We start from the raw sequence: 22,920 nt of genomic DNA on the forward strand, positions 1-22,920 counted from the left end.
TAAGAAAACTGGACATTACTTTATACATTGTTTAACAAAATGAAAATTAAATTATGTATTGCTATATATAAGTCAAAAAGTGATGTGTTAAAATCATTGCATATTACAAAAAAAATATTTCAGTTTACATATTATGCAAAACAGTACAGCTTAGTCTTAATGCACAAGCAGCTTTATTATTTATTGTGAGTAAATGTAACTTGTGATGGGATACTAAAAGTATACCTGAAACATGAAGAAAGTAATATCAGAGTAAAAGTGATCTTTTACATGGAAAATTATGTTAATTTATGTATAACCAAAATAATCAAATAAAAAAAAATAACTATTGCTTACTGTAACAATTATTATTTATGACCAGGCTGTCACTTCTCTTCACTGCTTTTGCTTCTGACTAAACATGCAGCTAGCCTGGCCGTAAAAGACCGGTGACAATGACACACTGCTCTTATGCCCATGAAGGGTGCCTGTTTGGGACAGTATGAAGCAGTAATGTTGACAAAAAAGCAAGCAAATATCACATCACATCATATCACATATTCTGCAGAGGCCATGAATGCTTTAAAAACAATGGAAAATAGGTTGTGTATCGATTGTATATGTAAATATGTGTTCAAGTTGCCTTCACAATAAACACTGAAAATGAGTTCTTAGTTTAGCAATATCGGAACAGATAGCAATGTGTGTCATGAAATAGATGTTTAGCTTTATTTAAAAACACAACCTGATGTCAAGTAGCAGGTTCATATTAAAAATGTTACATTTTCACCAGCTTTATGTGAAATGTTTAGTTGAAAACAAGTACACTTTTAATTTGTGCAATATAAAATTTATTTTATGTATATCCTATTGCCAATGTAAATTTTATTACCCCACAATATGAAAACCATTTGGCTATACATGTCACTAATAAACCATATGTATATACCACTTATATACCATATGTATGTAAATTACCATTGAGCTACAGTAACATGGTCACTGCATTAAATCTGTGAACTTTAAAACATTGGAAAATATTTTTTGTTTGAAAAAATATTACTTGATTTTTTTTTTTGCTGGAAAATGTATTATGACACTAATGTGAAACATATTTATTCGGTATTATCTCTGAATAAACATTTTCTTTCCTTCTGATTTATAAACTGCATTAATGATTGAAGATTTTTTGAAATTACATATACATTCTTCTAATTTGTCATTATTGTTTTATCCAGGATTTAACATACCACTCACATGATCATATTCTATATTTAACATTTTCCCAGAGAAAATTTGTGGTGTAAACATTTAACTTTCCATTCATTAAAAATGCAAGCTTCTTTAAAATATACAACAAAATTCTATTAAGTTCTCCTGACATCCAGAAAGGTCACTTCTTTTTTACTCAGTAGAAAACATGGTTGAGTTTATAACCCAAAACAATTATGCAGCTCATCTAAAATAACATTAGTTTTCTAGGTAGGTTTAATTCAGAAAGGTCACTTCTTTTTTACTCAGTAGAAAACATGGTTGAGTTTATAACCCAAAACAATTATGCAGCTCATCTAAAATAACATTAGTTTTCTAGGTAGGTTTAATTCAGATGCAATGCCATGGTCCTCTGGATGAGCCTTTTTGTCAAAGAAGAGTTTGGTCTCAAGGCATCTCGTTCCACAAGCAGACATCTTAAAATAAAAAGGCATTATATAGAATATAAGTACAGACAATGTTCTTAGAAACTGCAATGTCAAATTACAATGTAAATATTCATGAGACTGACAGAAAACATGCAAAGGACTGGAAGCGATGCTCTGACCAACTACACAGATAACAACTTCCAAAAAGGTTTCCAAGGTGAAAGGGCCAACATGTAGTAAAATGTCAAAAACAATCCATATAAAAGTTAAATACTAAAGACCTTTTATAACCAGCAAACCCAAAATGTGCTGAAAAACGTCACCCTCGGCTTATATTCGAGTCAGGTCCCGCTGCAAGCGAGAGAGAGAGAGACAGACAGACACACACACACACACGCACACACACAAACACGAGAGAGAGAGAGAGAGACAGACAGACAGACAGACACAGACAGACAGATGCACATGCGTGGAGAGAGAGAGAGACAGATAGACAGACACACACACAGCGCGCGAGAAACAGAGAGACGCACGCACACATGCACGCACTTGCACACGTGCCGCAAGCAAAAGAGAGGGCTGGCCGCATAAGGCAGAGAAGGCAGTTAAAGAATGCACTAGGCTTGTTTTTAAAGATTTTAATTAATGTATGGTAATTTTATTGGTATTTATTTTGATTATTGAAACTTACCAGTAGCTGCTGCGTTTCCCACCCTAGGCTTATACTATAGTCAATAAGTTTTTCCAGTTTTTGTAGATAAAATTAGGTACCTCGGCTTATATTCGGGTCGGCTTATACTCAAGTATATACAGTACTTTGTTTATCACTGAGATCTGTCAGACACATTTACTGCCTCAGGATCTTTGAAAAGCAAGCTCACAAATTAAAAATGCATAATATTTCATTTTTCAAAGTGTTAAAACCTATGATTAAATAGTTCAAAGTGACTTGCTTGTAATTTTAACTTAAAGCCCAACCAACTTTGGTGCAGACGGTCTATGAGGAATTTGCATAAATAATAAATATGAAATTGTGTCCATAGTTACAATAGGAATACAATCTAGATTTTGTTTTTTTCAAAGACTGCTGAAAAATTGATAAATTTGTATAACATCTTATTTTGTTTATTCATGACAACTAATTCACTTTTGTAACAGTTATACTCACTTTCTTCTTCTGAATATTCTATATATAATTACCTGGCTGTTTTCTGGTGGGATTTATTTTCTGACTTTAAAGCTGCATGTATTAGCAATTGATTAAACAGCTCTCTCTAAAAATGAAAAAAAAAAACAAAAAACAGCTATCATGAACAGCCATTCTACAAAATTCAATTGAAAAAATATTTCTAGAACACAAATTTGTTAACAGGGTAAATATTATTTTAAAGCCAAACAATGTAATATTTCTACTATTAAAGCATGCCTCCTTTGAGTACCACACAAAAAAAGACACAATATTACCTGCTTTCAAATAGGCTTACAGTAAAATCTGTGTTAAAACTCTGCAAATATTTCCCTAAATTGCTCCTCACATTTATGACTTGATTGATTACACTCTTCACTAGCAGACTCTCACTGGAAAAGCTCTCTGACATTGTGCATTGATTGGACTGTGATATTGTGTTATTTACATACAGTGGTGAGAATACAGCAAACATGAATCATGAGTAAATATTTAAAGATAATCATTATACTTCTGCTTCACTGAATTTTGTGATTATATTAGGCTAGTCGATTTGTTTCTGAGACTTTAATTTACTGTATATGTTTATGGTTCATGGGTCTTCATGGCAAGATTATGCGTCTCAAGCATGTGGTTTTCCAAGAGAGACTTGCAGGCAGACCCCTCAACATTCTAAAATTGTCAAACCACTGTTCTACAGCAAACCCATCCACATTTTTTCCCACCAGCCCTGGTTCTTCTCTCATGTCCACAGGATTTGAGATATGAATTTTGCAGGTAAAGATCAGTACACACTCATATTGGATCTGAATTCTCAAACAAAAACTCAGCTATGGGCAAAAAGTATAATGAAGTCACTCATTATTTGTAAAAAAGGATTATATAATGTTTGTTAATGGCCGAATAGTGGCAGTCACTGTAAAGCATGGTCTATGAGGCAGACTACAATGGCATCATACCCAGAAGGTTATAGGACAGATGCCATTGAACAATACTCAGAATGTTGCTGTGGCTAGAAGGAAGGCCAAGGAGCCATTTAGGAGCTGGCTTGCAACACACCCTGGACAGGGCGTTAAAAGATCATAAGGCGTCTAGAGACAGTCAAAAGGATAGCAGTTAGTCCTCCCTGCAACTCAGGAGCAACAGGAGGCTAAAACTGTGCTTTGGTCACAACTAGGGCACTTTCCATTTAAGGAGACAGCTGCATGTCTTTCAAGGGGTCAAGCATGATCTGGAAGCATTTGCCATTTGGTTGGGTGTAATCCCAGAGGCCACCTTTTATAAGGACCTCCAGTGCCAAATTCAAGAGAACTTAGTGTAGGGTGGAAGTTGTTGGCAAGAGTTTGTTTGCCAGGGACAAAGAGGAAGAAAATCAGGGTGGAAGACAAGTACAAGGAAAAGGGAAGGATGTCAGAATCCTGTAGGTGTCAGTAAGGCCAGTAGGCATAGGTTCAAGTGCATGAAGGCAAAGATAAGACTGCTCAGTGTTTGGACTAAGTCCTTTACAAGCAGTCTCTTTGTATAAAATTAAAGACCTGTGAACTTAATTCCGGACTCTTCTGGCATTACTACGGGTTTGGAGACTGCCTAAGAGTACCCTCTGCAGTCAACATAATGTATGGATTATCATTTAGTTTTTCACAAAGTCAGAAAACATAAAAGCATGCAGGCACCCAAAAGTGCATATCCGTTGTGTGGAAATCCTGTGATGGGGGAGGACGACGATAACATGCATTTTCAAATACATGATGATCTGTGGCCATCAATGGGGCGCAAGTACACATGGGAACGTTCACGTGCTGCCCCAAGGTTGATTGGGGTGCTTGGCTGACTGCATATTTACGTGCAAAAGCTAGTGAATCGGTCAAGTGCTTTATTTCACACCTTGGAGTAGGTTATTGCAGCACTTGTGCCCAAAAGCAATTTAAAAATGGAGTATGTGTGAGAGATTAGGGAAGATTGAGAAACAATGAAAAATTGAAAAGGATAGAAAGACTGACAAATGTTAAACAGAAAGGAATGATGACAGAGATGGCAGAATCATGAAGAGCCAGCGTGCAACAGAGAGGAGGTAGGTAGCTGGGTAAAGAGCCCTGAGGAGAAGAGTATGGCTGACGCTTCAAAGAGGGGCTGAACAGGGTCACTCCAGCTGAGGATCTTCAAGTAGCTGGAGTAACATGTTGCTCAAGAGGGCTCTGGTGTAAGGCCGAGTAGTGTCAGTAGGAGTTGGTGGCGTGCGGTTTGGCACAGTGTATGGCAACAGGGAACCTGAACCTGGATTTTGAAAGTTGGCCATACCTGTCAGGAGGATGTCTCCTCTGGCTGTAGGATCTCATCCAAGGTAAGTGGGGGAAACGTCAGTTTTTATAAGGAAGCAACAGAGTTATTTTAGAACAGTTTCCTCCCATGATTTTAGTGGATTATTTACAGTATTTTTCTATTCTTAACTTTTTAACCTCCACCGATACTGATTTTTCTGGAATATTTGTTTTTGAAGAACTTTAAGCACTGTATTTTTGCACTTTGGGTTTTTGAACCTGTGTTTGTTTTGCTTGAAAACAAAAGTATCTCTTATAGTATAATGTGTTCTTCATTTCCCAAGCTCATTCCAGGTTACATTATTGGTGGTTCTGGGTGCAAGTGGTGCCTGAGGGCATGAAGCCAAACCGGACTGTCACAAATCCTTGAGGAGCTCTGGTTTAGTTTTTAGTCATTGTTCTTTGGAGCCCAAGTCTCCACTGTAATGTTTCTATTATTATTTTTAAATGTGGAACATGGTGGTCCTGCAACAGCTCTTTATATTTATAATGGACGATGTATGTATGTATGTTTTTGTTGGCAATTAGTTTAGTTATTTAGTCAGATTTTGTGTATCATATTTAATCAAAGTGGACTAGTAATTTTTTTGATGTTGTCTCTGCCATGTTGCTGTTTTCTTTAATGGATGAAGAACTGTAAAACTCCAGCCTTCCCTCTATTAAGTTTGTCTAATTTTTAAATAGCTCACATTTAAAGAAACAAATAAAAGAAAACAAAATTCATGATTTTATAAATTATAGTTAAAACATGACTTCCCATAACCATACTGCACACATTAATATCTCACCGCACTTTACTGTAAACATTCATTAGGTCTGTCAATGGTTTTTCACAAGTAATGTTACACCATAAGAGGTATCAGAGCTATGATGCAGATTATTAATTTGTCAATACATAATAAATTCAAAGCAAACAGGACCTGAATTATAAAGAATTACTAGTCAATTCAAAGTTTAATGAGATATTTACCTGGGCATCACTTCCTCCAATGGCCTTTATTTGGTACCGAATGGGACTCATCAGGTCTACAGTTCTGCTAAAATTTCCATTTTCATATTCAATTAAAGCATTACAGAGTGGTAGACCAAGATCAAGACCAAGTTTATGCTGGCAGTTATCATCTGGAGATCTGGAAAAACAACAGCAAGTAGTTTAACTTACTTTTCCTTTTCAGGATTATTTTTATATTAAGTGTATCATGTTTTATTTGTAATTCAAGCAAATGCACCAGTATGAGCACTTACAGTATACTCATACACTTAAGCTGACTCTTAAAGGTTCAGGTTAGCTGCCAACAGGGCAAGAATACATGTCTTAGATGTAAATTACTATACAGTATTTCAAATATTTACAGAGGAAAAATAATCAATGTACTACATGTCAAATGTAACAAAGTTGCAAAAATGTTGCATTTTACGAGATCTGTATTGTGTAGTAATTTTTATAGAATGCCATTTACTATTTATGTGTTGGTAAATGAGTGTCTATTGTATATTTATCTTTTTTGCTCAATACACAATTACAGCAGAAGTCATCCATTTAATTACAATTACAATATTTAATTACAATATTTGAAAGTTTAAATAATCGAGCTCCAGAAATTAACACTATTTTTATTAAGGTAAATGTTTTGAGCTTTTATATTTGAGTTGTTATTCCTTGAAAGAAAATCTTGCCTCCTACCTAGCTTGACAGATGTTCAAAGAGGCACAAATCACAGAACTCCATAAAAATTACCAGTACAAGCTACAAAGATTTAGTAATGAATCATTATCTATCTATCTATCTATCTATCTATCTATCTATCTATCTATCTATCTATCTATCTATCTATCTATCTATCTATCTATCTATCTAATATAATGTATACTAACAATAAAAAATTAAATCATATGCCAGGAAAATATATGCATGATTAACCCTGTGGACATATAATGTCAATCATATTGCTGGTTATGTTCCAATAATATCATAATACTCTGTATGATACAGTAACCTCCTGTAGGACAAAGTGGGCAATTCTGCTAGGTTTTTTAGTGGTGCCCACGACTGTTAAGACTGCAGATTTAACAAGGATGCAGAAATCCAGCTGCAAACCCCAAGTAGGATTCCTGAGAAAATGGTGTCTTAAAAATCGAAGCAATTAAGTAAATCCTTAAATAGATGACATCTAGCTGAAAACGGGACTGGATCAGACTTCGTGCTGTACCTCAATGCTCTCTCTCACAATAGTCTCCTCTGCTTACTCTGCAATATACTCAGCTCTCATCCTGACCACTTCCCTCAGAATCCGTTGGGTGTCCAGGAGTTGGGTCTACCATGCTTCATCAGTTTAGCACAGCAGAATTCCTTATTTTCTCTGTATTATTTGATTTTTCTCTGTCCTGTTCCCTTCCACTCAGACTCTATATAGCCCATTGAGTTCAGGTGCCGCATTAACAGCAGCAACATGGAATGGTTGAGTCAATCGTGCTCTTACACATGAATGGACAATCAACTAAGTTCCTCATGAATTACCCAGCAGCTGCATATATTTTCTCCCATACACCTATGGAGTCTGAGCTATACTATTATCTCAACCTGCACTGTCCTGCTATAGACCCTGGGCACACTTTACCACAGACAAAAACTTTACTATGGCGTGCAAATACTCATAGCCAAAGAAAAGCAGTGTGCTGCAGTAAAAAGCCAGCCACAGTACACCATTCGGCATGGTAAACACAGCTTTTGGATATTTTAAAAGCAAATTATTCATTATTGGCTGAATCTGTATTGCTCACCAAAAAAGGCACCTGAAGAACTAGCCACTCTACTTGAGTCAAGTACTTTAATACCTTCTACACTGCAAAAATTCTAAAATAATTTGAGGTTGAACACTACGCAAACTAGGCTAAATATTTCTTTCTTACAAGCCACACATTGCATTATTATATTATTCTAAAATAAAGATTTAATATTTAAACTTTGACTAAAAGACAAGCTAAATATTTTCTCTTACGCTGCAAGTTCCTTTAGCGAGTCCATCAACAGGGAAGTTGTCTCCTTATCTTTTGCTCCGAGTGCTGCCATCAAACAATGAAGGTCATTGAAGAGGAGGACATGGTCATCTGCATGTGCTTTAGTAAGGTCTGCAATTTCTTTCCATCGCTCACCCACCTTTACATCTACCAAAGGGGAAACACACTGGAATTAAATAAACAGGATGGGGCTAGACACATTTTTCACAGTCTCAAAATGTTGGCAACACCTAATATAATTTTGATTAATGGCTTATGGATTAAACAGGAGTTAAAATAAATAATACTCAATAAAACAAAATCACAGGTTCTTGATTCCAGTCCCAATATTTTCAATAGAGCAACATTAACAATGCATTCTAAGCATCCACTTTTTATTCTTCTTCTTTCGGCTGCTCCGCTTAGGGGTCACCACAGCTGATCATCTTTCGCCATATTGTCGTGGCGAAAAATTGTCACCAGAAGGCTTTTTTCCTGAAATGAAGGCTATTAGGACACAGAGGATAGGCAAACAGAGTCTACAGTTTTATTGCAATAAAATAACAATAAAAATAACACAGACTCAACCCAATACCGCCAAATTGAGCTGAGCCCTCAACAGTTCAGGACTCAAAACCTATATAGTCATTTCTTATCACTCCGACCTCACTCAGATTAGCTCATTTGCTCTTTTCTCTGACTCCCCTCTGCACCTGTCTGGCTGACACCTCGAGTTCTCATGGGAACCATTATTATCTCCTGATTTCCCCCTGCAGCTGGCCCCCGGTATTTCTACTGTCTATTGTTAATTTTACTTTCTGTTTTGCTCATTTCTGTTGGCCTTGGCTGGGCAGAAGTTCCTTCTTCTATATTTGGGTTTTTCTTATCACTTCCCCATCCTTGGCTGGCATGCTAGTTTATAATTGGTGGCTCAACGCTAAGCTTTAATTAAAAAGAAATATGGCATGTGCTTTTATTTAATCATTTGCTTGGTAGGCCTGACTTGCAGTAATATCTACACTAAGGTTAATGCTTATATATTTCTCTATATTTATTTATACTAGTACATGAATATACTAATTTTTATTTTCCATACATTACATCATCTTGACCTTGTATCAATGCTTTTGCTGTTTCTGCTGATTCACTATTCCAGCTGGTTCCTCACGTACCTACCCTGACCATTTTTCTGTATTCCGTTACTGGTATCATTCCTTGCTTTCTGGTCTTCTAACTAACAACAGGTGTCCACGTTCCCCCTTCTTCTGTCCTCGGGTAGTTTCTGTACGTCATTCTCTTTCTGTTCTATCCTTCCTTTCCCAATATTGGTAATTTTCCTTCAAGCTTTAACTAGAAAATGCAATGTAACTAATGTCTTTATTTAACTATTTGCTTGCCATATCTTATTAGCTTGTCATGTCTAAATTAAGCTAAATCTAATGCTTTAGAAGCTGTTAATTACTTTTATGGCTATTTATGCTAATATATACATTTTTTCTCTTCCATAATATCTTCCTGTGCTCTGTCACACCCACTAACTGTATGTCCGCTGTCACCACTAATAAAACATTACAAAAATAATTCAGTTCAGATTATTTGAACTGTACAAATGTTTAATATAATTTCCCAAATCAAGTCTTTTCAGTCTTGTTGGATTTCTAGAGAAGACTTAAAGCACAAAAGCATTTATGTAAATGAAGATACGCAGTCTCTGAAACGTAAAAAATTAACTTTTCACTAGGTAAGGAAAACATTTCTGAGAGGAAGTGAAAAGCTTAAACACCCAGAGTAGCAAAGGTTAATTTAAATGTATAAAACATTTAAGTTTGCTTTCTAAGGTTATTTTTTTCCCTACAAGTTACCAAGTAAATTGTTAGCACTGCTATTCACAAATTGATTAAACATTAACGCTGGCATTCACCACTGCTTCATAAATTATATTTGCTGTAATACAAAAATAAAAAATAAACTCAATTGCAGTGTAATAAAGAAAGTTATTTGGAGCAGAAAAAGTCACAATGTCAGGAGCAGTGCATTATATGCAGCACTTTGCTCTCAAGTAAATTACAATGAACTCTTAACACCTGTCTATCATAAAGGCAGATGCAGAAGCATATCATAAATACTTGTTGAACATTCTGACAATCATTTTGTTGCCTTTAACACACATGAACTTTAGATTACTATGCATATAGCTAGTAATCTATAAAAATGACACATTACTATAAATTAAATTAATTGTATTTTTCTACTTAACTAATTAATTATACTTTGTGAATGCATCTATTACAACTATATAAAACCACAACACAGTATTGCATATTAAAAACTAGAAATGTTCGGGAACTGCTGACTGTAAATGCAGCTACTGAAAAACAAGAAAAAGAAATAGCTTCTTCACATACACTACTGTATTTATGTAATTCCATAACTTTTCATAACCCTTCATAACCCTATACAATTTTACTGAATATTTCAAAAACTAGATATACTAGATATTCATAGTGTTCAAGTACCTTTACACATAACATTATTAAATTTCTTTCTAGGGATCGCAAATATAAATAATATTTATATTTTGGCCCCTACGCCTCTAGCGTTCTCACTGTCCACATTTGCTTCCATGATATTGAAGTGCAGTTGTGAAAATAACCCTTAATTTTGCTTAATAATTATACATATAGTGATGCAGACATTTCTTCAATGCCAAAAAGAACATGTGATATGCTTCCCATCAGTATAAACAATGAAGAATGGAGAAGCCAATGAGTACCCACAATTGGCTAAGATATTTTCAAAGAAATAAATACAAAATGTAATGTAAAAATGTGTTTAAACTGTGTATGTGCAAGATATTCTTCATTTCTTCATTGTCCCTTGAACGTTAAGCTAAAATGTCAGAATTCTGTTAGTTTAAGAAAGAGCACAAATATAATAATGAACAATACATTTTGTTATTGTTTAATGCTGGTAATGTCTTAATGTCTGTAACTTATCAATTAAACATTTTCATAGGTATGTACATAAATGGAAAATGACTTATATACAGTAGAAGGTTCGCTACTATCCATGGTTTCAGGCAACCACTTTAGATTTTGGAATGTATCGCCCATAGATGCAGGGGTTCTACTGTACATAAAAACTGAACATAAGTAATAAGTACATTAGCTAAAATGTTCTCTATCAGATAAAATTAAGTTATGCCTATGTGTGACTAAGAAGATTTGTAAATTGTCTACATTATTTAGGTCTGAATATGGAATTGCAGGAATTACTGTGCTGTGATGGTTCTTTTTCTCTGATTTCTTAACCCATGAATGACTTACTGACTGATTCTGATAAAACAAAAATTGTTCATGATGAAACACACTGCCCATAGAACATTTTTTTGCCACAATCAATGAATTCATTTTTTGAATTTGCATTTTTCCAATTAAATGTGCCAGGGGCTGAAGCTAATGCTGGCATGACTGGACACAATCAGTCAACAAACCCAAATCTACAAGATGTTAAAATTCATTGCATGGAAATCTAATGTACACACACAAGTTACGCAAACTCGCAGTCACCAATTTATATGAACAAATGAGACAGGTCCAGCTGCAGACCTCTGCAGCTCTGAGATTCAGTGGCTCTGCTTTACAAATTGCATGTTTTTGTCACTTGTTTTACTTGACTTGAGTCAGATAACCCTCCCCAGACCCTAATGTTAACCATAATGTAACCGGGTGTTATCACCGAAGTATAATTTAAAGCAACAACTTCCTCAACATAGTGGAGCACTGGAATTCTGCAGATAGTCTATTGGAACAAATGCACCTTTAGTATAGCACGCAGGAATACCTGGAGATTACCCACACAGACACTAGAAGAAAATCAAACTCCACACATATTGGAGTCACTGGGCCAGCAACTGACCAAAGGCAGCAACACTAACCACTGTCTTCAATTCAATATATTTTTGTATAGCATTCTTTATTGGGTACAGGCTCAGAATCCTCCATCAAGGTCTTTATCTGTGAGGTTTATTGCTATTCTTTTCTTACCAGTTTATTTTTTAAATTCATATACGAGTTTGACATGTTACTATTTTGACCTACCTCACTGAAAAAAAATTAAGAAAACTCTATAATACTGTACATTGCAGTGTTCATAATTGTGCATTAAAACTTTACATCCAAATTCAGAATATGGTGAGCTTACATTTTCTCACAATTACATTAAAACACACATACTTTCATCAAATGAATCAGTGAAGGTTTGGATAACGTGCATTTTAAGTACTTTTTTTGGGTCCAACCATATACAGTATATACTATTATTATGTGCTTTATTTGCAAACTAATTGGTGACCTGTTTGTCTCCAAAACAGCTTACTGTAGAACAGAACATGGATAAAATGCTGAAAGTGGTGGCCCATATTGACGGCAATGCGGCCATACTACTGTTACTGAAAATAAAGGATTGCATTGGGATGTGGTGACTGGGAAGGCCACTGGATTAATATGAATTTAGTTTCACAGTCCTGAAATCACTAAAGCATTTTTATGTTCTTGCCACATGAGGCAGCAGCCTGGATGAAAGGCAATCTGTATACTGTTACTCTGCTGCTATGAAGGAGTGCACTTGATCAGCAATAATGTTCATTAGTCCTGTAGAATTCAAATGTTACTCAACTTGTGTCAGATGGATGAATGTCTTAGCAACAGACCCTGCACTGCTGTAGTTTCACAATCCACCTACAGTGTTGTTGACATAAAAAGCAGAAATCCATGGGTACAAAATATTCATTTTCACTTATATTCAAGATCACACTCAGCTTTACTTAATGTAACTGATTACTTGTAATTGTCATCTTAAATCTGTTTTTAATTACTGTACTTCAGTGATAGTGAATGATGATTATGTAGTATATGAGTAAATTATTTTCAAACAAGGTGAAAAATAACTTTTTTAGTATATACAAATCCTGCAAATAAAAATTCAATTAAAATCGTTAATTTTGTACTCATATTAATGTACAGTGTTTCCTTTCAGTAATGTCACAAAAACTAATTTGATTAATTACTATGCACTCCTGTTCTTAAGGATCTGTATTGGCTTCCAGATAATTTTAGGTATGTCTTCAAAATTCACCTTCTAACATGTAGATTTTTAAATGACTTTGCCCCCAATTACATAAAGTAACTTAACTCATTACATCATCTCATAGCATCTGTTATGATAACAATATACCAGTCTTCCACAAATGCCAAAGATAAATAACACTTCAGAATGAAGCAGAGTTCAGAATGATCTGCTTTCTAGTGTATGGCATACCTAAACTGACTCTGCATTTAAATCCAGGATGAAGTCTGGCTAATTTGTTCTAGCACACCTTAATCAATGTTCGTTAGTTTTTTGTTCAAAGAAAGAAAAGTGGTAATCATTTTTAAATGTTGCTGACCCTCTTCTGCTCTATTTCTCTTCTTGGTATCCCGTGGCATTTGATCTCACTGCTGTTTTGCCAAGCCATAGTTCCTTTCCATGGACTAACACACATAAGTGATTGAGAAACTTTGGTTTTAATGTTTACTAACACAACTCTACTCCATCTTATTTAACTTAAATGTATTAATTTGTATACTTCAGCATTTGCAGGAAGATGACAAACTTAAACTGGATTTTACATGTTCTCACAAAGGTTAGGTTAACAGGCCAAAATGTGATTGTGAGTGGGCCTTGTGATGGACTTTGTACCTGGTCCAGGACTATTTCCAGCTCTGCACCCAGTGCACAAGGATAGGCTACAGTGCTCTGTGCCCTTGAACTAAATGAATCAGGTATGAGAGTGTTAGATTCTGTTCTGTTAAGTCTTTTACAATTTAAGATGGCATAAGTTTATCAAATTTCTAAATTTCTAAAATGTATTAGTACAAAAAATTGTTTTAAAAAATAAGATGTTGTTAATCTAACGTGTATTGTTTCCTGCTATAAATGAAGATCATATGCATCAGCTGTTGTAACCTCCTGAGACCCATTGTAAACTTTTAATTTTAACAATGTGGCTGAATACTGACTTTATCATTTTATGATGTAGATTTGAAATGATACACAAGCTAAGACACAGAAATTACCAATGACTGATTAAAAATAAATACAAATTGTGTTTATGTATTAATATTACCTTCCATTTCAAGTCTGTAAAGTAATGAGCAAGTATCTACCATATCCAGCATGGTTCCAGATGTCTTATAAGAAGGAAAAATCTGCAAGGAAGTTGTAGAACACCAAATTCTTTACTTATTGTAAAAATTAAACATTTAAAACTAAAAACATCGCTATGTAGTTCTCATTCAATATATTTTTCAAAACAACATATATAGTTAATTTTTCCAAATAATCAAAAGTTATAAGATTAAATAAAGAAGTAAAATACAGACACACTTTGCTAACTCTGATTGTATTTACTGTATACAAAGAAAGCACTGTGTGGCTAAATACAGTACACTGTATCTACAGAATAGGGCTATATCAGCCTTATTTTACTTCATGGGTCTTTACTTTTATTTTCCAAGTACAGGGATAAATGAACAATTGCCACTTATTATGTAAATTACAGGCATTTGCTTCTGCTATTTATAAAGTAAAGTGAGGACTACCTAGAAGGATCAAATAAAAAAATGGAGGCTGTAGAATAAGTTGTATGTTTGGGTACACTATGATATGTTCCTATTAAAGCCAAACATAAGTTTGCTAGTGCATATAAGAGTTAGTGGCAGCATCATCAAAAACAATTGTTTCCTTTATATTATTCATACTAAAAATCCACAGTTACACAGCAAATTACAACCTAACAAATAACTATACCCACCTTGCCATCATATATAGTCAAAGCTGATTCATATTCACCCTGTAAGGAAAGAAAAATAAATTTTCTTAGCAATGATGTACATATAATGTATATTTCAATTAACAGAAATGTGGCATGATACTTATTACTGCTATATCCTGCTTCTACCAGTGTACGGGGACAGTGTACAGAATGCTTGAAATGTTGTTTTGTGGTAATCACTTGTTCTGAGTGATTACCAGCACCAAGAAGTACTCTATTTGTATTACAAAACTGTTTGAAGTTAGGAAGTTACAAGTATTAAAAGGAATCATGACTGCACTGCAATGATATAATCTTAAAAAACTACACATTAAAGTAAGTTATGAGGGATTTTTTCCTTAAAAAAATATACCTGTTTTGTTTTTTGCTTTTTATTTACTCATTTAAACATAACAAATTGGAATGAAAAATTAATTATATGTTAATACTAGCTTACCTTGTCAATGAAATAGAGTGCCCAATGCCAGTAGTTATGGCAAGCAAGCATATCACTGCACTGTACAAAAAAAAGTAGTAATTGAATTGCATGTACATAGTGATACACAATCAGTTTATTACAAGGGTAATTCCTCATAAAGCTATCACATTACAAATCATATTACCCCAGAAATTAAAAAATGAATGAGCATATTCAATGACCCATAGAATTAGAAGGTAATATAACATTGTGGTCTGATGCAAAATGAACACTAACAGAACATCACATTGTAATTACTGTCAGCATACTCACAACCTGAATCCTTCAAGAAACTTCCAAAAACACAAAGAGAAATCAGTCTGATGCTATCATTTGTTGGTAGTAAAAGTTCAATCCACAATGTTATCCACAAATTATTTTCTATTTTGGAACTAATTCCAGTTTATTGTTACCTGTCTTTGCACCACTCACAGTTTTATACTACAAAACATCCAAAATCAAAAATCTTGTGGTATGAAAGTTTAATTCTCTCTTCATGACAAGAAAAGCAATGAAGAGCAGGTAGGATGCTCTCATATATTTCTTTCCCTAAAAATATATTTTCTGGTTGAAGCTGCAATTATTGCTAGGACCACAATGAGGCTACATTTTATCCATATATTCCTCATATTCAGTAATCATCGAATATCAGCATTCATGTGTAAAACTGACTAATCCCAAGACAGCTACGTATGGAGAAAATAAAAAAAAAAACAAGATGATTTATCTGAGGGATTCATGAGACGAAAATTCTCCTGAAAAACATGGAAATTGTGTTTTTTTAATTCTAATATCTAATCAGCTTTATAAGATCTTGATGATTTGCATAAAACAAGGATAAAATAAATAGTATTTGCTTGTGCCTATTCTAATGTATGAACTCACAGATTGAAAAAGATGCTTATAGTTTGTAAAATGTACTTGGTTTGAAAAGTTAATTAACAACATATAACGTAGGATTAATTCCAGCCAACATTAAGAACAAATGGTGATTAACAGGATTGTGAAACTTTAAAAATTTTTCCAAATGATTTTAATAACGGAGTTGGGGTTGTTTTGGCCAGTGCACAGTGCTGTAAATAATCCAAGTTTGTATCAACATCCTTTGCAGCTTTTTTCAAACTCAGTTAATTTGTAATCCTCACATAATGACCCTGACAAAACAATATAGTAGTGCATACTTGAAACATGCAGCTAGCTTTTGTGCCCAAAGAGCACAAGGATGGTGTCTAAAGTCTTTTTTTAACTCAAATACTTTAACCACTAGATTTACGAATGTACTCAAGAAAATTACTTATTTTCCAGAAAACAACAAAATATTGTTTAGGGCATGGGTAACCCTATATTTTTTATTCTAAAGTGGACTGCAGAACTGCATAAGCAGTTGGATTCTATAACTCATTTAGTATACTTGAACATTTTTGAAATTTTCACATCCAAATACTGCTAATATATTATATTCAACTGTTTATGCAGTGATTCTACATTTTTAGGTATAAAAACACATTTCAGGGTTAACCTGATGCTGAACATCTTCATTTGATTTGAAAATTATGTAAAAACAGTTATCTTAAATGTAATATTAACAAGCTATACTTTTTTAAAAGCTTGTGGGTTCTGTAATGTTTGACTGTTCACTTTTGCTATTCCTGCATTTCACAAATATTTGCCTCAGCTCACAGATGACATGCTTAAAGTAAGGCTGGGCAATACAGCAAAAAAACTGAACCTCAAGTTTTTAAAATATTTATGGACAATTCACAATTTATTTAAATAAAATAAAATACTACTGACGTCTTCCTAGAAATACAAAAACTTGTACAGCCAGCTTCTTCCTTCTACTATAACTACTAGTCTCCAAGTATAACTACAAGTGCTTGTTCTTCTCCCCATCACAGCCTAGACACCATTACAGGGTAAGAAGGCATAACAGAGAGCTTTGGCATTTTCATCACCCAGCCCCAGACAAGGCACACTATACTCCTAACATAATTATGCTATGAAACGGAATATATAACAGGGAGAATTTCTTGTCTCGGCTATACTAAAACAGGGCAAAAGATTCTTGGGAGCTGTTGGTTAGGGACAGGTTTTATCTTCATCCCATGCTCTCGCAATGGTTTCATTCTGCTGTTTCTGTTTTGAATGTTGAAATAAATAACTGTTATTGTCAACATCCGATCTTTCATATCTGAACCAATTATGAACAACTGACTCAGCGTTTCTGCCTTTTTACGAATGAGCACATTCATAACAGAAGCACCACTGGTCATATTTTTCGTATTAATATTGTAATGCCCCTTCCCAGATGCAAGGAACAAAATTGCACTGACAATTTGCTGTGCATAAATCAGACAGGTTTATTTCTACCAACAAAAACAAGAAAAGAAACAATAGCGCAATCATTAACTATTTACAACAATCCCATTGTTACAGCCATGGGAGACACAATCGCTTAGGTTTCCTTCATTTTTTAATTTTATTTTAATTTTATTTTTAAATTTTTTTTTTTCTGTCTCCTATTTCAAAGTCACAGCAGTCCATGGAAGATTTATGCCCATCAGGGATCCAGTGTTCGTCGTGTGGTGGGCACGGCATCATGCTGTATCAGTGCATGCTCCAAACCTCCTCCTCCTTCCTCAGGCTCATTTCAGGTCCAGCACGGCAGACAGAACCCATCCCACACATAGCTTAGCTTGTGTCACTATCACCATCCAAACTGAAAAGTGTGCCAATTTGCCTTGGCACCTTGGGTTTCCAATCCTTGCCCCTCAGCATCTTGATTGCTGTTTTGCAATGAGAGCAGGCTGATGCAGCTCCTCTGTTCTTGCCCAGCTTCTTGCAGTGCTCTGAGCAGCCCTATTTGCATGCCTCTTGTCAGGACTCTGCTCTTGATGCACCCTGCTTTGCAGAGATTTTTGACCAAAACCATCTATATATATAATTCACTAGGTCCATGGCAAGCAAGATGCACGCAAGACAGAGCCACGTCCGCCAACTCACAGAGCCCTGCCCCCAACAATTCACTAAGCAGCCGACCATGGCACGCATGACAGAGCCCCGCCCGCCAACTCTAACACTCCTCCCATGTCCATTACCTTCACATTGTTTTCCTTTTATTTCTGATCCCGTTCAACAACTATATGGCGACATCGACTTCTCAACTGTGACTCTGGAACAACTCAGTACGCGAGCTATATTAAGCGTCACCAACGAAGACTCGCTACACCTTAATGAACAAGTACTGAAACTTATCCCTACCGACGAAGTAACTTTCACCAGCGTTGCCTCCATCGTCACAGACGATCCCGCAGATCAAGTTTAATTCCCCGAAGAATTTCTTAACAGTCTTATTTCCACTGGCATGCCTCCGCATAAACTCAATATTAAAATAGGTTCAGTCATCATGCTTCTCAGAAACCTCATGCCAGCAAGAAGTCTCTGTAATGGCACTAGACGGACTGTTACCAGCATTCACCGCAATGTACTGGAGTGTAAAACTATCACAGCTCCTACCTCACAAACTGTCCTTATTCCCCGGATATCCCTGACCCCATCAGATTCACATTTGCCTTTTACTTTTACACGCAGACAATTTCCTGTTAGATTGGCCTTTGCGATGACAATTAATAAGGCACAGGGACAAACTTTCAAAACGATATGCCTGTATCTGCCAAAACCAGTTTTCAGTCACAGACAATTGTATGTTGCTTTCTCCAGAGTTCCATCTTTTCATTCACTCACAGTTGTATCCTCAAACCCACCCCATTTGGACAACTGTGTCGTTCAGGAAGTATTCCACCCATCAATAAATAATTATGCGGCGTATGCTACGCCGTGGGTTGGCTAGTATATACAGTATATATATATATACAGTAATCCCTCGCTATATCGCGCTTCGCGGCTTCACTCCATCGCGGATTTTATATGTAAGCATATTTAAATATATATCGCAGATTTTTTGCTGGTTCACGGATTTCTGCGGACAATAGGTCTTTTAATTTCTGGTACATGCTTCCTCAGTTGGTTTGCCCAGTTGATTTCATACAAGGGACGCTATTGGCAGATGGCTGAGAAGCTACCCAACTTACTTTTCTCTGTCTCTCTTGCGCTGACTTTCTCTGATCCTGACGTAGGGGGATTGAGCAGGGGGGCTGTTCGCACACCTAGACGATACGGACGCTCGTCTAAAAATGCTGAAAGATTATCTTCACGTTGCAATCTTTTGTGCAGCTGCTTCCTGAAACGACATGCTACACAGTGCTTCGCATACTTAAAAGCTCGAAGGGCACGTATTGATTTTTGCTTGAAAAACAAACTCTGTCTCTCTCTCTCTCTTTTGTCTGCTCCTGACGGAGGGGGTCTGAGCTGCCGCCTTCAACAGCTTTGTGCCGCGGTGCTTCGCATACTTAAGCCAAACAGCCCTATTGATTTGTTGGCTTTTCTCTATCTCTGTGACTTTATGTGCTCCTGACGGGCACTCCTTTGAAGAGGAAGATATGTTTGCATTCTTTTAATTGTGAGACGGAACTGTCATCTCTGTCTTGTCATGGAGCCACAGTTTAAACTTTTGAAAAAGAGACAAATGTTTGTTTGCAGTGTTTGAATAACGTTCCTGTCTCTCTACAACCACCTGTGTTTCTGCGCAAATCTGTGACCCAAGCATGACAATATAAAAATAACCATATAAACATATGGTTTCTACTTCGCGGATTTTCTTATTTCGCGGGTGGCTCTGGAACGCAACCCCTGCGATGGAGGAGGGATTACTGTATAAACGCCAAAGGAATCAGCATACAATCGACGTAAATCAGAACCCCCACCCCACCTGGCATTCACTCCCGTATCACCATAATGTGTCAGAAGGCACGGCACGCACCCTGACCAAGTGGGGCATCAGAATAGCACATAAACCCATGAACAATCTGCGCATGGTCTTGTTTAATGCTAAAAACAAGAAATCGACAGCCAAAACACGAAACGCAGTTTATAGTATTCCATGCAATTCTTGCTCAGCTGTATACATAGGACAAACGTCAAAAAAAATCTCAACACGTGTACAGGAACATCGCAACGCCGTCAAAAGAAAGGACGCACTATCTTTGATATATGCACATACTAAATCGACAGGATAAATTTAAGGCCAGTACAAAAAGTGCCAGAGAGTTGGCCGAGTCTTGGCTATCAGATGAAAACGCCATCAACAGACACTTGGACATAAATCCAGCATATGCCAACTTAAGAAGGACATATACACAATAATTAAACTATACAACCCCCCCCCCCCCCCCCCCATCATACTGACTTAGTCTCCTCCACCCACCCCACTGAATGTGTTGCTATATATTGCCTTTGATTCTTGTAAGTCTAAGCATTATCCTCTGATGAAGATCCCTGATAAGGGTTGAAAGCTCAGTAATAAAACTATTTTATGATACCTGGTTCGTTTTTTCTCCCTTCGTGGATCTCCAACTGCAAATATATATATATATATATAATTCTAAAATGTTATTGATTAGATCCTGCCAGGTTTTAAAAAAGTTTTGAACAGATCTTCTAAGTGAGAATTTGATTTTTTCAAATTTCAAATAGTATATAACATTAATTGCCCACTGACTTAAAAGACGTGTCATGACAATCTTCTCCTGTGCTTTAACTATTTCTGCCTTCCTGAGTATAGAAGGACCATGTGAAGGTCTGGTGCAATGTCCAGGTGTCGCTCTGGCCTTGCATTCAGTGATTGCTAGAATAGATACTAGCAGCCCTGTGACCTTGCCTTGATGATTAAGATAAGAAAATGCATTGATGGAGGAGTGGTAATTTGTTCTGAATTTTTGGGACATTTGTTTCTGTTTTTTTTCTATTTTGCTCTTGTCCTCTTGTGCTTAAGATAACAAAAGCTGATCATAGCATCGTAGGTAGCTTTGATATTATGTGGCTATGCCATGGGTGTTGTTTTAACAAGGGAGCCAATTTGCATAAAATCTGCCTTTTGTAATAGGTTTCAAAGCTTTTACACCAGTAACAGCTACATACTTGCTGTGAAATACATTAACTTAATATCAACATTTTAGAGTCTCTTGCATTACTTTAATGTGTGCAATGTTTTTATTAAATGAGGCTGTTAAAGAATGATTATTGCTGTTGTTATTATGTTGTATATATTTCCTGCTTCTGAATTTGCAAGTGTTTAAGCAACTCAAAATAATTCCAACTGGAGTTGTTATGGCAATACATAGTTGCTTAAAAACTCATAGCTAATATTCTAAGATGGTGTACTATTTTATCCTCTTTTTACCTCCCATCATTTTTCATCTGTCTTCCAAGGAGTCTCTGTTTTCATCTTGTGCACTTCTCAGCTCTGTCTTGTATATTCGTTTCAATCTACACTCAAGGATACAACTAATGAAGGTTCAACAGACAAAACATATTTCTAACTTTACTTGTGTTTATATAAGCTCTGATGGAGTTTCTCTTTCAATTTCTGGTAGGGCCAATACCTGTTACATATTCTAAACATTATGCATTCAGTAGTGTTTCTTGGAATTTTCATATTCTCATGTAATTTTTTTTTTCTCCAAACACAGAAATACCTTCCAGTTTTTCTCAGTTTCTTCCATGAACTTCAGGCCTTGCTCTGCCTCGGCTCGCATTTCATGAACATGAGCAACAGAATGAACTGCCCAGGCATCATTAGGATTTAAAGATAGACTCTGAACAAGGGCAGAGAAAGACAAAGAGAAAATCCATCAGCAGGTATACCTCAACTTTTCATTCTCTTCCTAGAAGTAAAAGTATATTAATGTACATATGGCGTAACATTCAGGCAATTAAATTGACAGATGTGACAGAACATTTCATATTTTTATTTGCTTCACCAAAGAGTCAGTTTTCACATTTCCACTTGTTGAATACTTCTGTAACAATGATAGATAGTCAAAAGATAATAGCAACAATAGAATGCACTTACATGTGTGAACAGACTACATTAAATACATGCTTTGTAACAAAACTTTATAATGGAGTTAAAAATGAAGCACAAAATGGCATGTTGTGGATCAACAGCTTTAAAACACAGTCTACAATTCAAGTGATGTCACAATAGCATCGACTGAAGCGTGTTTTTCTTAAACATAGCATTTTGAAAAATATACCCAATAGAGTAGTACCCGATAATTAGCAATTGAAAAATATCTACTAATATAAAATGACCAACACTAGCATAAAATCAGTATCAGTGCTGCCCTATGAAAGGAGAAAAAGAACTGAAATAAGTTCATATAGCTAGTAATATTAGTTACAGTCATTTGTTAAAATTATATAAATAAGTAAGGACTTGGAATTGAATTATGAATGTAACAATATTTGCAAGAAGATCAAGGGCTTGCTGTGATTGTTCATGTTTATTTTGAACTGGAGGATCAGGGGCTTAACCCACTAAAGCTTCCCACCTCCCAACACCAATGTCT

At 35.6% G+C, this 22,920-nt stretch overlaps 1 protein-coding gene across 1 annotated transcript in view; it reads right to left on the reverse strand.

Annotated features, from left to right (window-relative positions):
• Positions 1–150: 150 nt before the first annotated feature.
• ttc38 (tetratricopeptide repeat domain 38) overlaps positions 151–22,920 on the reverse strand; it is a 53,613-nt gene continuing 30,843 nt past the window's right edge. The window contains exons 7-14 of the mRNA XM_028810242.2: positions 22,045–22,164; positions 15,431–15,490; positions 14,974–15,012; positions 14,287–14,368; positions 8,123–8,288; positions 6,094–6,253; positions 2,820–2,893; positions 151–1,667 (exon numbers count right to left, since the gene is read on the reverse strand). Of these exons, the coding sequence (XP_028666075.1) occupies positions 1,577–1,667; positions 2,820–2,893; positions 6,094–6,253; positions 8,123–8,288; positions 14,287–14,368; positions 14,974–15,012; positions 15,431–15,490; positions 22,045–22,164 (792 nt within the window). The 3' untranslated portion in view covers positions 151–1,576. The remainder of the gene's footprint in view (positions 1,668–2,819; positions 2,894–6,093; positions 6,254–8,122; positions 8,289–14,286; positions 14,369–14,973; positions 15,013–15,430; positions 15,491–22,044; positions 22,165–22,920) is intronic.

This window comes from Erpetoichthys calabaricus, chromosome 1 (assembly GCF_900747795.2).
Source record: "Erpetoichthys calabaricus chromosome 1, fErpCal1.3, whole genome shotgun sequence".
NCBI lineage: Eukaryota > Metazoa > Chordata > Cladistia > Polypteriformes > Polypteridae > Erpetoichthys > Erpetoichthys calabaricus.